The 12,705-nt window shown below is 34.0% G+C and overlaps 1 protein-coding gene across 1 annotated transcript in view; it reads right to left on the reverse strand.

The window, feature by feature from the left end:
• Window positions 1-12,705, reverse strand: part of LOC114646246 (collagen, type XIII, alpha 1) — a 172,348-nt gene that overhangs the window by 66,384 nt on the left and 93,259 nt on the right. The window contains exons 15-21 of the mRNA XM_051922711.1: window positions 12,305-12,382; window positions 9,638-9,664; window positions 9,262-9,315; window positions 6,960-7,004; window positions 6,644-6,721; window positions 5,222-5,245; window positions 4,655-4,717 (exon numbers count right to left, since the gene is read on the reverse strand). Of these exons, the coding sequence (XP_051778671.1) occupies window positions 4,655-4,717; window positions 5,222-5,245; window positions 6,644-6,721; window positions 6,960-7,004; window positions 9,262-9,315; window positions 9,638-9,664; window positions 12,305-12,382 (369 nt within the window). The remainder of the gene's footprint in view (window positions 1-4,654; window positions 4,718-5,221; window positions 5,246-6,643; window positions 6,722-6,959; window positions 7,005-9,261; window positions 9,316-9,637; window positions 9,665-12,304; window positions 12,383-12,705) is intronic.

The following is a 12,705-nucleotide window of genomic DNA, read 5'->3' on the forward strand; positions in this document are numbered from 1 at the left end:
CAGCAGCGCTACCACTGTGCCACCATGCCACTCATCCTTATATCAGCATGATGCACAAGGATTCTGAATTTGTCCAAATAAGCAACACTTCTCCACTCCTGAACAATCTAGTTTTGATGTTTTTATTCCACTGTACATGTGTTTTATTGTTTTAGACCTGACTTGGTCTTCAGCTGTTGTGGACTATTCAATGTAAAATCCAATAAATGCACACCAATGATAAATCTGAATATAATTTGAATTGTTGTGACCAATCTGTTAGTTTATACAATTCTTGCCATTCTCATTAGCCTTTGGTAAATGCTTTAAATGATTTTAGGTGAAATACCATAGTTGACAGATGTTTGGGAGATACTACAGCCAAATTCCAATGTCAACTATAATGCACCACTGAAAGTCACAAAGATCACTCATTTTTGCCCATTTCACCACACTGTTGAACACGAACTAACACTAAAAAGGTTGGTCTGCCTGATTTATTACACACTGTGCTGTCATGAGATGTACAACATGCTACAAAGTACTGTAGAATTTAAGTGAAAGTAGGATATATAATAATACCTAATAAACAGTATAACAGCAATATATTATAACTATTATTATTACATGATTAACAAAAATTACATAATGTTTCTTTACAAATGATTTATTCATAAGTTACATGTCTTTTTGCAGTATTTATTTTAGAGTTGAAACTGTTCATCCATTGGAAAGGTTTGTAAAAGTGTAACTAATGAAGCTTGTTATTAACTGTTGTGAAACTTTTCAGGTTGTATATTTTTATCATAAGACTACTAATGAAAACAAATCAATATTTAAAGGAAACATTTATATTAATAAATGAAAATCTAAGATTTCTGTACTTTTCAACATATTCATAAAAAGATACTCCATTTTTATGTATTTTCAAAGAAAGACAAAGACCTGATTCATTACAACCTTACTTGTGTAGATTTTCTAATATACACATACTGTAATAAACTTTCCATATACAATATATGCATATTTGCACAAATTGCATACTTTCATGCACTTTAATTTGTGTGCTTTTAATTAAATGAGAAACAAAGATAACAAGCTCAATTGTTGGGGTAAACATTTTAAAGCACTATAATAAGAGTAGAGGTACAGTATGCATTACAAAACAGGTTAACTCTTAAAATATTATAGACCAGGGGTTCTCAAACTCACTCCTGGGGACCCTTTATGGCTGCAGGCCAGATTCACAATCAGTGATAATAACTGATTTAATTTAATTAGCTGGCCTTTTTTCTCTTATTCTACATTCAGAAAAGCACAATAGTATGATTTTTATATGTATAATATATTTAGAAGTATTTGTTTATTTTCAACATCTTCAAATGCTTAACTCATTTTTTTCTATTACTTTGACCTTTTCCAGTGTAGTTTGCTTCTTTCTTTGCATCCTAATAATGACAATTAAAAAGAAGCAGAGCAGACACCTGGGAAAACAACACTGAATGATGAACGGCTGCAGTTACTTTGGAATCAGACCTAATAATTAGTAAATAATGGATTAAATAACTAGAAAAGAACAATGAAAATCAGAATGAAAATATTGTTAAAGAGGAAAAAATAAATTTCCCATAAAACTGCTTAGTACATTTTAATAAAAATTTACCAAACTTGCTTTTGTAATTTTTACATTGACTCCAAAACACAGAAACTGGGAAATAACGTGTTTGAAAACCACAGTTATAGACAGTAGGAGGTGGCCTTGAGGTGTCCCAGAATGCATGGCTAGACAAAAAGATGTCTTTGTTACTAAAAAAAATGGTCCTACACAAAGTATAAAAATCAACAGTAAAACAATACATTCTTTAACTCTCTAACCCTACCCACACAGGCCAGTTGCTCTGTCTGTTATGCCAGTTTTTCTAGTAGTAACCCTACCTACCTGCAGTGACTACTGGGCAAAGCACCACAATATTTATATTCATTTTTTAAAAGGTGCGAGAATGCTTATTGAGAATAGTAAAAGGTACAGGTCTTTCAGGTAGGAAAAGTGATGGCAATGCTGGGTTTGGTGTAGTTGTATCAGAAACATTGGCAAAAAAGTGATAGAGGTGAACAGCATTAATGAGCAAGAAAGATGGATTTTGGGAAAAATGGACGGAGTTGACATCTGCTGTGCCAGAAGAGAAGTTGATTGTAATGAGTAGTGACTTAAATGGACATGTTGGAGCAAATGTTGATGGTTACAAGAGTGTCCATAGGGCTTTTAGCTTCAGTACCGGGAATGCTGAAGGTGACAGCCTCACAGGTGGCACAGTGGTAGTGCTGCTGCTTTGCAGTAAGGAGGTTGTGGGTTCGCTTCCTGGGTCTTCCCTGTGTGGAGAGTGCTTTGAGTAGTGAGAAAAGTGCTACGTAAAGAATTATTATTATTATTATTTTGGGGTTTAAGAAGGATTTAAAAAGGTGGGGATATGATGTATGAATCTGGAGAGAAAAGGGACATGATAGACTGTTGGTGAGGATATGGTAAAAATGTGAGGGTGATGGTTGGAGAAGGTTATGTATCATAACTATCATAACAATGTTTGGTTGTATGAAATGTCTTAGAGGCATGAAGAAGAATAAGAGGAAGTATGAACTGAAGCTGAAGGACTGGAAGTTGAAGCAGTGTGTTAGAAATGAATTATCAGGTAAGAATAGCATATATGAAGCAATGAGCAAGAAGACACTGTGGTAGAACTGTGAGGTAGAGATTACAATTGACAAAATGAGGAGTTACTATAAAGAATGTCAGAAAACAAAGGCAGAACGTAACTTGGCAATCAATAAGCAAGCAAAGAGAAATGCTAGAAAAGCAGTTGCAAGGGTGCTAGAAGCCAAGAGAAGGGAATTCACAAGTGAGCTACAAAAAGAAGGAAAGATAAATGACTTTAGGACTGCAAAGCAGATGGCAAAGGAAATAAAGATGCAGTATGATAAAACACGGTTAAGAAACATGGTGAAGAAAACATTGTGATTAACCATGTAAAAACTAAGGATAACTAAAATATAATAGGCATTGTATCTGAAGAAGTTGCTTAATGAAGAGAGTGAACGGGATAATGATCCTTGTTGTGAGGAAACAGAAGACTCGATTTGTATGGTTTCAAAACAAGAGATTGCAAAAGCACTGAAAAAGATAAAGATACAGTAGGTAAAGCAGCTCGACCAACTGGAGTAGGATCAGAAATAATGGGGACAGTGGAAGGTCCTGAAGTATTCCTGAATATTCGAAAAAGTGTCCTCATTGTAGTATACAATACAAAGGAAAGGCTGGTCCATTGAAGTGTGGGTCAAATTGGGTAAGCAAGCTTTTAAAGCAGGTAATGATGGTGGTTGAGTAGACTGCTTAAGAAAGGAATTGGGAATCAATGGAAAGTTAGCACAATGCAGCTGTTTTATGCCTGTGAAAGAAACAAGAAGTGCAAGTGTTGTCAGGAAAATGCAGGAAAAGCTTTACGCAAAAGAAATGAAGCTGCATTATACATATGTCTTTGGATCTGGAGAAGAAGTTTGAGAGGATGTCACGAAAGGTAGTGAGGTGGGCATTGAGAATGTTAGGTGTGTATGAATAGACGGTCTGTGATGATAAGATCTGAATACCTTGCTTTTCAAGATAGTGATGAAGTAGATGACCGGTAATGTGTGTGAAGTATTGCCATAGGAACTCTTATATGCCGATAAACTTCTACTAAAAGTAAAAGGTAATTGCAGGAAAAAAAGAAGGTGGAATAGCTTGCCAATAGGAATTTGCCAGGCTAATACAGTGGAGCACTTTAAAACACTGCTGAAAACACATTACTTTAACATGGCTTTCCCATAGCTTCATTTTAGTTTAATCCTGATGCTCTGTATATTCAATTAATTATCATTATTATTCATGATGGCTCCAAAATCCATACTAATCCCTACTCTCTCTTCTGTTCTTTTTCTGGTTTTCTGTGGATGGCGATCTGCGCCACCACCACCTAATCAAAGCACCGTGATGTGCCTACATTGATGGATTAAAGACCAGAAATCCACATGACCGTCATCATCAAGTCCTTCCATGAGAACCCTGAATACCATGAGGACTGATTGAGGTCACTTATGTTAGGTAGAATGCCTAGAGGGGGCTGGGCAGTCTTGTGGCCTGGAACACCTGCAGAATTTTTTTTTTTTTCTCCAGCCATCTAGAGTTTTTTTTTTTTTTTTTTTCTGTCCTCCCTGGCCATCGGGCCTTACTTTTATTATGTTAATTAGTGTTCTCTTATTTTAATTCTTATTTTGCCTTTTTTTTCTCTTTCTTCATCATGTAAAGCACTTTGAGCTACATCATTTGTATGAAAAAGTGCTATATAAATAAATGTTGTTGTTGTTGGTGATTGGAAGCAGAGGGGCAGGAGGTGAGGAAAAGAAGGATGGATTGATACGTTAAATGTGTGGTAGAGGTACTGGGAAAAACTCCAATGCATGAGTTGTGAGTTGTGAGATGTAAGTGCATAAACAACGTAGTAGGTAGTAGTAGGGTAGTAGTCTACAGGCCGTGAGTGAGACCTTCGATTGTATAACATAAGGTAAATACACTTTCTAGATGTCTTTTACACAGTACCAGAAAAAGGAAAGCAGTACAAGGAAAAAGTATGTCTGTCATTCCTACCTTTTCACCAGGAGATCCTGGAACGCCTGGAGGACCAGGAGGACCTGGCAGTCCTGGAGGGCCCTTAAAATATATAAAAAATCAATTAAATAAATAAATAAATAAATATATATATATATACATATATATATATATATATATATATACATATATATATATATATATATATATATATATATATATATATATATATATATATATATATATATATATATATACACACAATGTGTGTGTGTGTGTGTAGTTCATCTATAATGTCATCTAAATCTCAGAAAAAAAAAAACATTTTTTATATATATTTATATATATATATATATATATATATATATATATATATATATATATACACACACAGTTTATCTGGTAATTTCTGACAGTCAGTGAATAAGTGCTTTTTTCTGTTTGTTGTTTTTTTTAAAGAAAAATTATTACCCAGTTCTCACACTAAATTAAGGAAATGAGTATACAGTTTTACCAGCCGTTTTCTTTCAAACCAAAATATGATAAACAACAACATAGTACATTAACACTGAGAACATTTTTAAGGTCCAATATGCATGGTCTTACCATTAACGTTAATGTTCTTATTTCCTAAAAAGAGAAACAAAAAAACAAAAAAAACAAAAGATATTTAGTTATTAAAATGTAAAAAGTTGTTTGTTTATGCACAAAATAAAACTTCTATTTTTAAGATAAATTTCAAATAAGGCTAAAGAAGATAATTTGATTTGGCCATTATAATTAATATAAAGAAGGATGGATGTGGAGAGAAATCTGTGACCACGCAGAAAAGCTTCTTTTGTAAAAATGATAAAAGTTATTTAATATTTTTTTAAAGCTATTGCTGTACCTGACCAGAATGCAAGGGTTTAGAAAATGAATGGGCACTTTTATTCTAGGCATCTCCAATTTATCAAAAACTGCAAAGAACTTTGGCGCCAAAAAATCTGTATTAGTAATCAGGTGAAAAATTATATGGATGCATTTTACACTCTCAGGTTCTGAGGCAGTGTAGCCTAGAGACCATAGTGTTTCACACAGGATTCTTAAGATACTTAATGAATCCCAAACCTGGTAAAGTGCTCAAAATATAATTTTGTTAATGAAAGAATATTCAGTACATTACAAAGTATTGTTCAATTAAATTTGATTTTAATATGATAGTCATTAAGAAATATTCAGAATACATGAGAAATATACCAACTCCCATATGCATTCCAAATGCAGCAAAAAGTCACTTTACTAGAATTTATTTCCAGTAAATAATGGCATAATAGGTTAAAGTTGGCTATTGACCATTTTCATTACTAACCACTGCTAACTAATTTTAGTATCACGAGGGGCTGCTGCTCTTTTCCAACAGTACCTTTTCTATTCGTCAGATATCACTGGTACACTGCAGCATATTACCAATGATCTGATATTTGTCAACAGCCGACATTAGCTCAATGACAACATGCATCATTTGCTTGATGGTAATATTTTTATTATTTCATAAAATATGATACATTAAGCCTCCTATTCCAATACAACATTCAGCCGGGATTAAAAATGTTTTTTTAAATGCATGAAAGTACAACTTCAATGAAAATTTGTCCTGCACTAACCTTAAATTTATTGAAGGTTGTACTTTTGTAAAAAGTAAGCTGTATTTGTAAAAGGGGAATCTAGTACTGCCTCACATTTCAAAAAGACTTGGACGCTGTCTGTGCGGAGTCGGCTAGTTCTTCCCATGTAATTTTTTCCCACCAATATTCTCAGCTTTTCCACCAAGACAAATGTATGTTATGTTATTGCAAAGAAATCAAAGTAGCTTTTCCCCAAATGAAATTTGGAATCAGTACTGTAAACAAAGAATATATCTGCACATGTGTAATAATCATTTTGGTTTATGCAATTCCTTAGTAGAGAGGGAGCTCTGCTGCTAATGTAAGACAAGGCAGTCGGGATAACACATTATAAAATTCTTTTTCGATAATAGAAGCACACCTGCAGGTTCTTGTTTTCATTTCCATTGTAATCTATTATATCACTCTTTTCTGGTTCATACTGGAGGCCAGGTGGACCCTGTATTAAAAACAGATGCATTTCATTAATACAGTTTAAGTGAAAAGTACATATTATTCAGAATTCGGTTCTTTTGTTTTTATGTACTTTTTTGCTTCATGCTGCTGATACTATGAATACATACAGTAGTATACAAGATACAATGCTTAATTATATTAAAAAAATCTCTAACGTATATCAATGAGGTCCATGATACATATATAGTTAAGGAAAACTTTGGTAGATTCAACACACTCACCCTAGGTCCGATTGGCCCTTCTGGTCCAGGGACACCAGGTTCTCCCTATTATGAATAAAAAGACATGAGTTTAAAAAATTGGCAGTCACTGATTGGCTTCTGTATGTGTTATATAGTCAAAAATGTAGATAAAATATTGCTGCTCTGAATTTTATTTTTAAACCTTTGCTTTAACGGATTAAATTTGTGAGAAACTGATAAAAGATCAATGATCATGATAGCAACTTCTTACATATCTTCAATTTGGGAATGTAAGCAAATATATATATTTTATATACAGTAAATTTCCCCCTTCTTTATTTCAACAGAAAAAAAACAAACTTCTGGAACCATTTGGTTCCTTGTGTTAGTACAAATATAGCATAAGGGGACCTTACAGCACCATAAGATAAAATAAACCACGATGACTGGAAAGTCAATGTCAAAAGAAGTATAGGTAAATTGGTGTGCCTAGGCGAGTGAACCTTTCTTCATTACATATGGATTGACAGACTCCCTGCCAGTTTTAGTCTTTCAAGATGGTAACTGGAAAAATCATATCCTAGGGAGAACACTCGGGCGCTGTAATTTTAAAGATGGAGAGTGGTTTATATACTCATGTTGACCCCATGTGTTTATTGAGCATCTCTTAATACCAAATGACAGACCAAAGCAAAATATAAATAACTACCATCAAAAGCCTGTAGTTCAACTCATGTAAAAATCTGAACTCTTTGAGAAAGTTTGATGATATTATGATGAACACCTATAAATTATAATCTAGATGCTCAGATGTTTGAGTACTTTTCTCACAGGATAATAGAATAGTTCAACCGATAAGCAACTCTAATTGTAAATGGCTACAGTATGAATTGATGCAAATTAATAAAATCAGTAAAGGTTTCTAGATCTGTAGCTTCCTTAAACATAACTAGTTTTAGTGGGTCAAATTTAACACAAAGCTTTTTTATACACTAACATTAAAGCCATTTACAGCATCTTGGATTCTTGGATTCTGACTAAACTCTGGTCTGTCCAATTCTACCATTCTATTTTACAGAGGAATGTGTTGGCATAGGCTTCTCCATTGTTGCACTTTGATGAGTATAATAGAAACTGAGCTTGTCAAGCCACTGCCTCTATGATGACTTAAATATGTGAGGAGCGTTGCTCTCTGAGCCCAGTAGGAGATGGGCTTTAGTTGTTGATAATGAATTATTGTACTTTCATTTTCTATTTTTTGCATGGTTTACTGATTGAATTTTATTTTATTGTTTTGCAATATTGTAATGTGACTTATTTTAATAAAACAAAAAATGTTTGCCAATATCAAATATAAAGTACCATTGCTGTAGAAGGTATGGGCCTTTACCAAGAATCAGTGTCTTAAAATCTAACACTTGCTTCATTGGCCTTTATATAATTAGTAAGTGGGACCAGTTGCCTTGCCAAGCTGTATACCATTGGCTCCAGTGAAAACTAGAAATTACCAGCGCTCTGTTGTCTAAATACTCATCTCCTACCATAACTGTTGATTGGTCTTCTGAATATAAGGTGCAGAGACTTATTTTTTTTTTTTGTCTTTTTCATTTAGATATAAGGTATTTTATCATTCACACTTAAAGATGTACGGTCCAGAGAAGTGCTTATGCACTCCAGCTTGTGTTTTGCTTGTCTCAGTCTTATTTCAAAAGTTTCATAGGTGATGGATACCTTCAGAGCATGGCTGTGCCAGGGTTCAGCATACATATTCAGCATATTATTTAATTTAAAAAAACTGTAACATATGTATAGTTTATTGAAAATAGTGATGGTAATGTTTTGGTGTAATATGTCATCATGCAGTACAGTCTTAGATGGTAGTGGCATTATTGGTAATTGTGTATACAAACAAAACACCCAATACAGTTTGTTTCTCAATTCTATTGAGTTCGATTCCCAATTTTTGATTGATTTGAAGCCAATTTTGACTTAAAAGTCGGTTTATTATTATTTCTTTAATTTTTCCTCTGGTTGAGTTAAGATGATATTTGACAAGATGTGCATTGGGAAATGGTGCCCTTTCATTTATATATTTGATCTTTTATTTTTGGTATAATTTTCATGGACTGATCTGTATATTCATTATTTCATCTATGCTCTATTTAGAAGATATGCCTATTTACTATTTGCCTATAAGACTGGAGAAAGACAAAAATAGTCCCTTTGGCCCCTGCACAGGTGAACTGCAGCACCCCTATGCTTTGCAAAAATTGTCCTATTGAGGATTGTCCCTCTCTTACTTTGTTTGTCTGTAATGTAATGATGCATACAACATTTTTACCTTTTGGCCATCTTTTCCTGGTAACCCACGCTTCCCAATGTCCCCAGATTCACCCTACAATGAAATAAGAATGTTTAAATATCATTTATAAAAAACATCTAAATGAAAATATTTATATCCAGATTTCTCAATGATATATGTTATGGAGATTTTAAAAGTAAAATATTAAACTGAGGAAAATGTTGAATAGTAGTAAACATTATCTTGTATTGCAAGTTTAAAGAGAATACTTAATTCACTGAAAGTTATTAGTACTTTCACTTAAAGTCCTTTTTTTCTGTTTCATCTAATATCTAACTTCTCTTTGCTTATTCATTTGATCTGATAAATTACGAGCTAAAAACATAACATAAAATGTAAATTTTAGAGTGTTTACCTTGGAGCCTTGATCTCCCTTGGCTCCCTATAGAAAATGAAAACAAATACATTGTACATATAAGATACACACTGAATTACAAGATTACTATAAATGTAATTACGTAAAGTGAGTGTATACCTCACTGATCTATTTTGAAATAGCTAAAAGTATTGAAACTATATTTTTCTCATTATTGATTTTTAACTTTTTAAACTTTTAAACTTTTTAAACTTTTTTTTTTGCACATACAATATGATCCTTCACCAGTCTGTATTACTCAGGTGTATAAGGTGTTTAATTTATTATAAACCAATTACATTGAGTGATAACTATATTTAAACCCTAATACAAAAATAGTTAAAAAAAATATATCCTCACATTTATTCAACCCCAAATCAGAAAAAGTTGAGATGATGTGGAAAATAAAAACAAAAATGCAGTGATTCTTAAATTTACTTTGACTTTTATTTCTTTGCAGACAGTATGAACTCACAATATTTCATGCTTTGTCTGGTCAGCTTCATTTCATTTGTTAATACACATCCATTCCTGCAATACATTCTAAAAAAAAAGTTTGGACTGTAAAGCATTCACCACTTTGTAATGTCGCCATTCTTCTCACAGCACTTAAAAGACATTTTGGCACAGAGGATATCAGCATTTCAGGTGTTATTTTGTTCCATTCTTCCTGCAAACACATCTTAAGGTGTGCAACAGTATGGGGACATTATTGCTGCATTTTTTGTTTCAAAATTCTCTATGCATTCTCTATTGGGGACAGTTCATGCAGGCAGGCAGGCCAGTCCAGTACCCATACCCTCTTCTTCCCCAGCCATGCCTGTGTGCTGAATGTGCTTTTGCATTGTCTTGTTGAAAAATGCATGGACGTCTCTGGAAAGGATGTCACCTTGAAGGCAGCATATGTTACTCTAAAATCTCAATGTACTTTTCTGCATTAATGCTGCCACCACAGTAGTATAAACTACCTTTGCTAAGGGCACTGACACAACCCCATACCATGACAGACCCTGGCTTTAGGACTTGTTGCTGATAACAGTCTGGTTGGTCCTTTATGTCTTTGGTCCAGAGCACATGGCGTCCATTTCTTCCAAAAAAGATCTGGAACACTGATTTGTCTGACCACAATCCACGTTTCCATTGTATGATGGTCCATCCCAGATGTCTTTGAGCTCAGGGAAGTCAATGAAACTTCTGGACATACTTAACGTAACGCTTCTTTTTTGGCAAGTAAAATTTTAACTGGCATTTGTGAATGTAACTCGGTATTGCCGTGCTTGATGAAGGTCTAACAAAGTAACCCCTTGTCCACGTGGTTATGTCAGCTATGGACGAGTGACCGTTGTTCATGTAGAGCTGTCTGAGGGATCGGAGATCACGGGTGTTCAGCTTAGGCTTGGGCCCTTGACCTTTATGCACTGAAATTCTTCCAGATAACTTGAATTATTTATAATATTATGCACTGTAGAGGGAGAAACATGCAGATCACTTCCAATCTTTCTTTGAGGAGCATTGTTTTTAAACATTTCAATAATTTTCTCACACATTTGTTGACAAACTGGAGATGCTCTGCTCATCTTTGCTCCTCAAAGACTCAGCGTTTCATAGATACCTGCTTTTGTACCAAATCGTGATTACAATCACCTGTTCACATCACCTGTTTGTAATTACGTCATTATTTAATTACTTTACCTCATTGCTGACCCTAATTTGACCCCATCCAACTTTTTTTTTTTTTTGGAATAGTTTGCAGGCCTAAAAAGCAGGAATAGATGTACTGTATAGAACAAATGAAATGAATGAAGTTGACCAAAGAAAACATGAAATAGTGTGGGTTCATACTGTCTGCAATGAAATAAAAGTCAAAGCTAATTTAACAATCACTGCATTTTTTTAATTTGCAATTTTCCACACCTTTTTGTTTTTGGGGTTGTAGAAGTTAGGGACCAGAGTCCAACCACTGTTTTTTCTTTTGCCTGTGTGAAGTTTTCTACAGATGATTTGTTTTTCTTCTTCATCTTTTACAACCCCCCTTACAAACTATAAAACAGTGAAAAATGTAAAGCTAAATAGTGTTCTCTAAATAGAGATATTGTATATGTACAGTTTATATATAATACAGCCACTTCTTCCATGGTCTTGTCCCCTTCTATATACAGTATGTATTCATCTTTTTCTCATTGCTTGCCCCAAACAGCCAACTTAAAGTAGAATATTTAGGTTGGATTATGATAGTAAAATCATCTAGGCTGGAAACAAAATCTTTACCTTCTCTGTCTAAATCTACTTTTGTTACCAGCTTAAACTTACACTAACACAACACAGCAAAATATTTCTCATGGTGGAGGACAAATGCAAATGAGAACAAATGAGCCTATAAATGAGTGACTCTATGCTGGGGTCAATGCCAATAGTGAGCATATGCTCCTAGATTCTTCTGATTTTCACTAGCTTTGTTTTATGTAAAAAATGCTTTATAACTTACTTTAGATGAGCCCTATTAATATAATTGCCACCTTTAAACCTCTATTAACTAAGTTTCACAGCAATAAGACTACACTACTACAATGTTTCTCTACAACTTCAAAACTGTAATGGAAAATAAGATGTTTACATCATGTACTGTAATATTGTGAGGCAACTGCCTCATTTAAAATGGGTGCACACCTTAATCCCTGGAGGTCCTTGCACACCTGGTTCACCTTTCATTCCAATGACAGGCATGCCAGGCTCTCCTTTGTCGCCCTGTAAATACAAGTAATATAACAATGTCAAATACTATAAAATACTATGTTGAGTACTACAAAATACTGACACAGCAGATTAATAAAAAACAAAAAAGCTAAAAAATACTAACTTTGCTCCAGTTTCCTCTCACATCACAAAGCTGTGCATGCTAGCTTAACTAATAATCCATAGCAGGATTTACCGGTAAATGTGTAAGTACTGGTGGTTTTGTGCTATACGGTATGTGACAAGCTGCTGTTACATTCTGAATTTCTACCTAGCACATACTGTAATGCAGCCAGGATAAGATCAAGTCCCTTAAAAACTGTGATGGAAAACTC

Source organism: Erpetoichthys calabaricus, chromosome 2 (genome assembly GCF_900747795.2).
Source record: "Erpetoichthys calabaricus chromosome 2, fErpCal1.3, whole genome shotgun sequence".
Taxonomy (NCBI): Eukaryota; Metazoa; Chordata; class Cladistia; order Polypteriformes; family Polypteridae; genus Erpetoichthys; species Erpetoichthys calabaricus.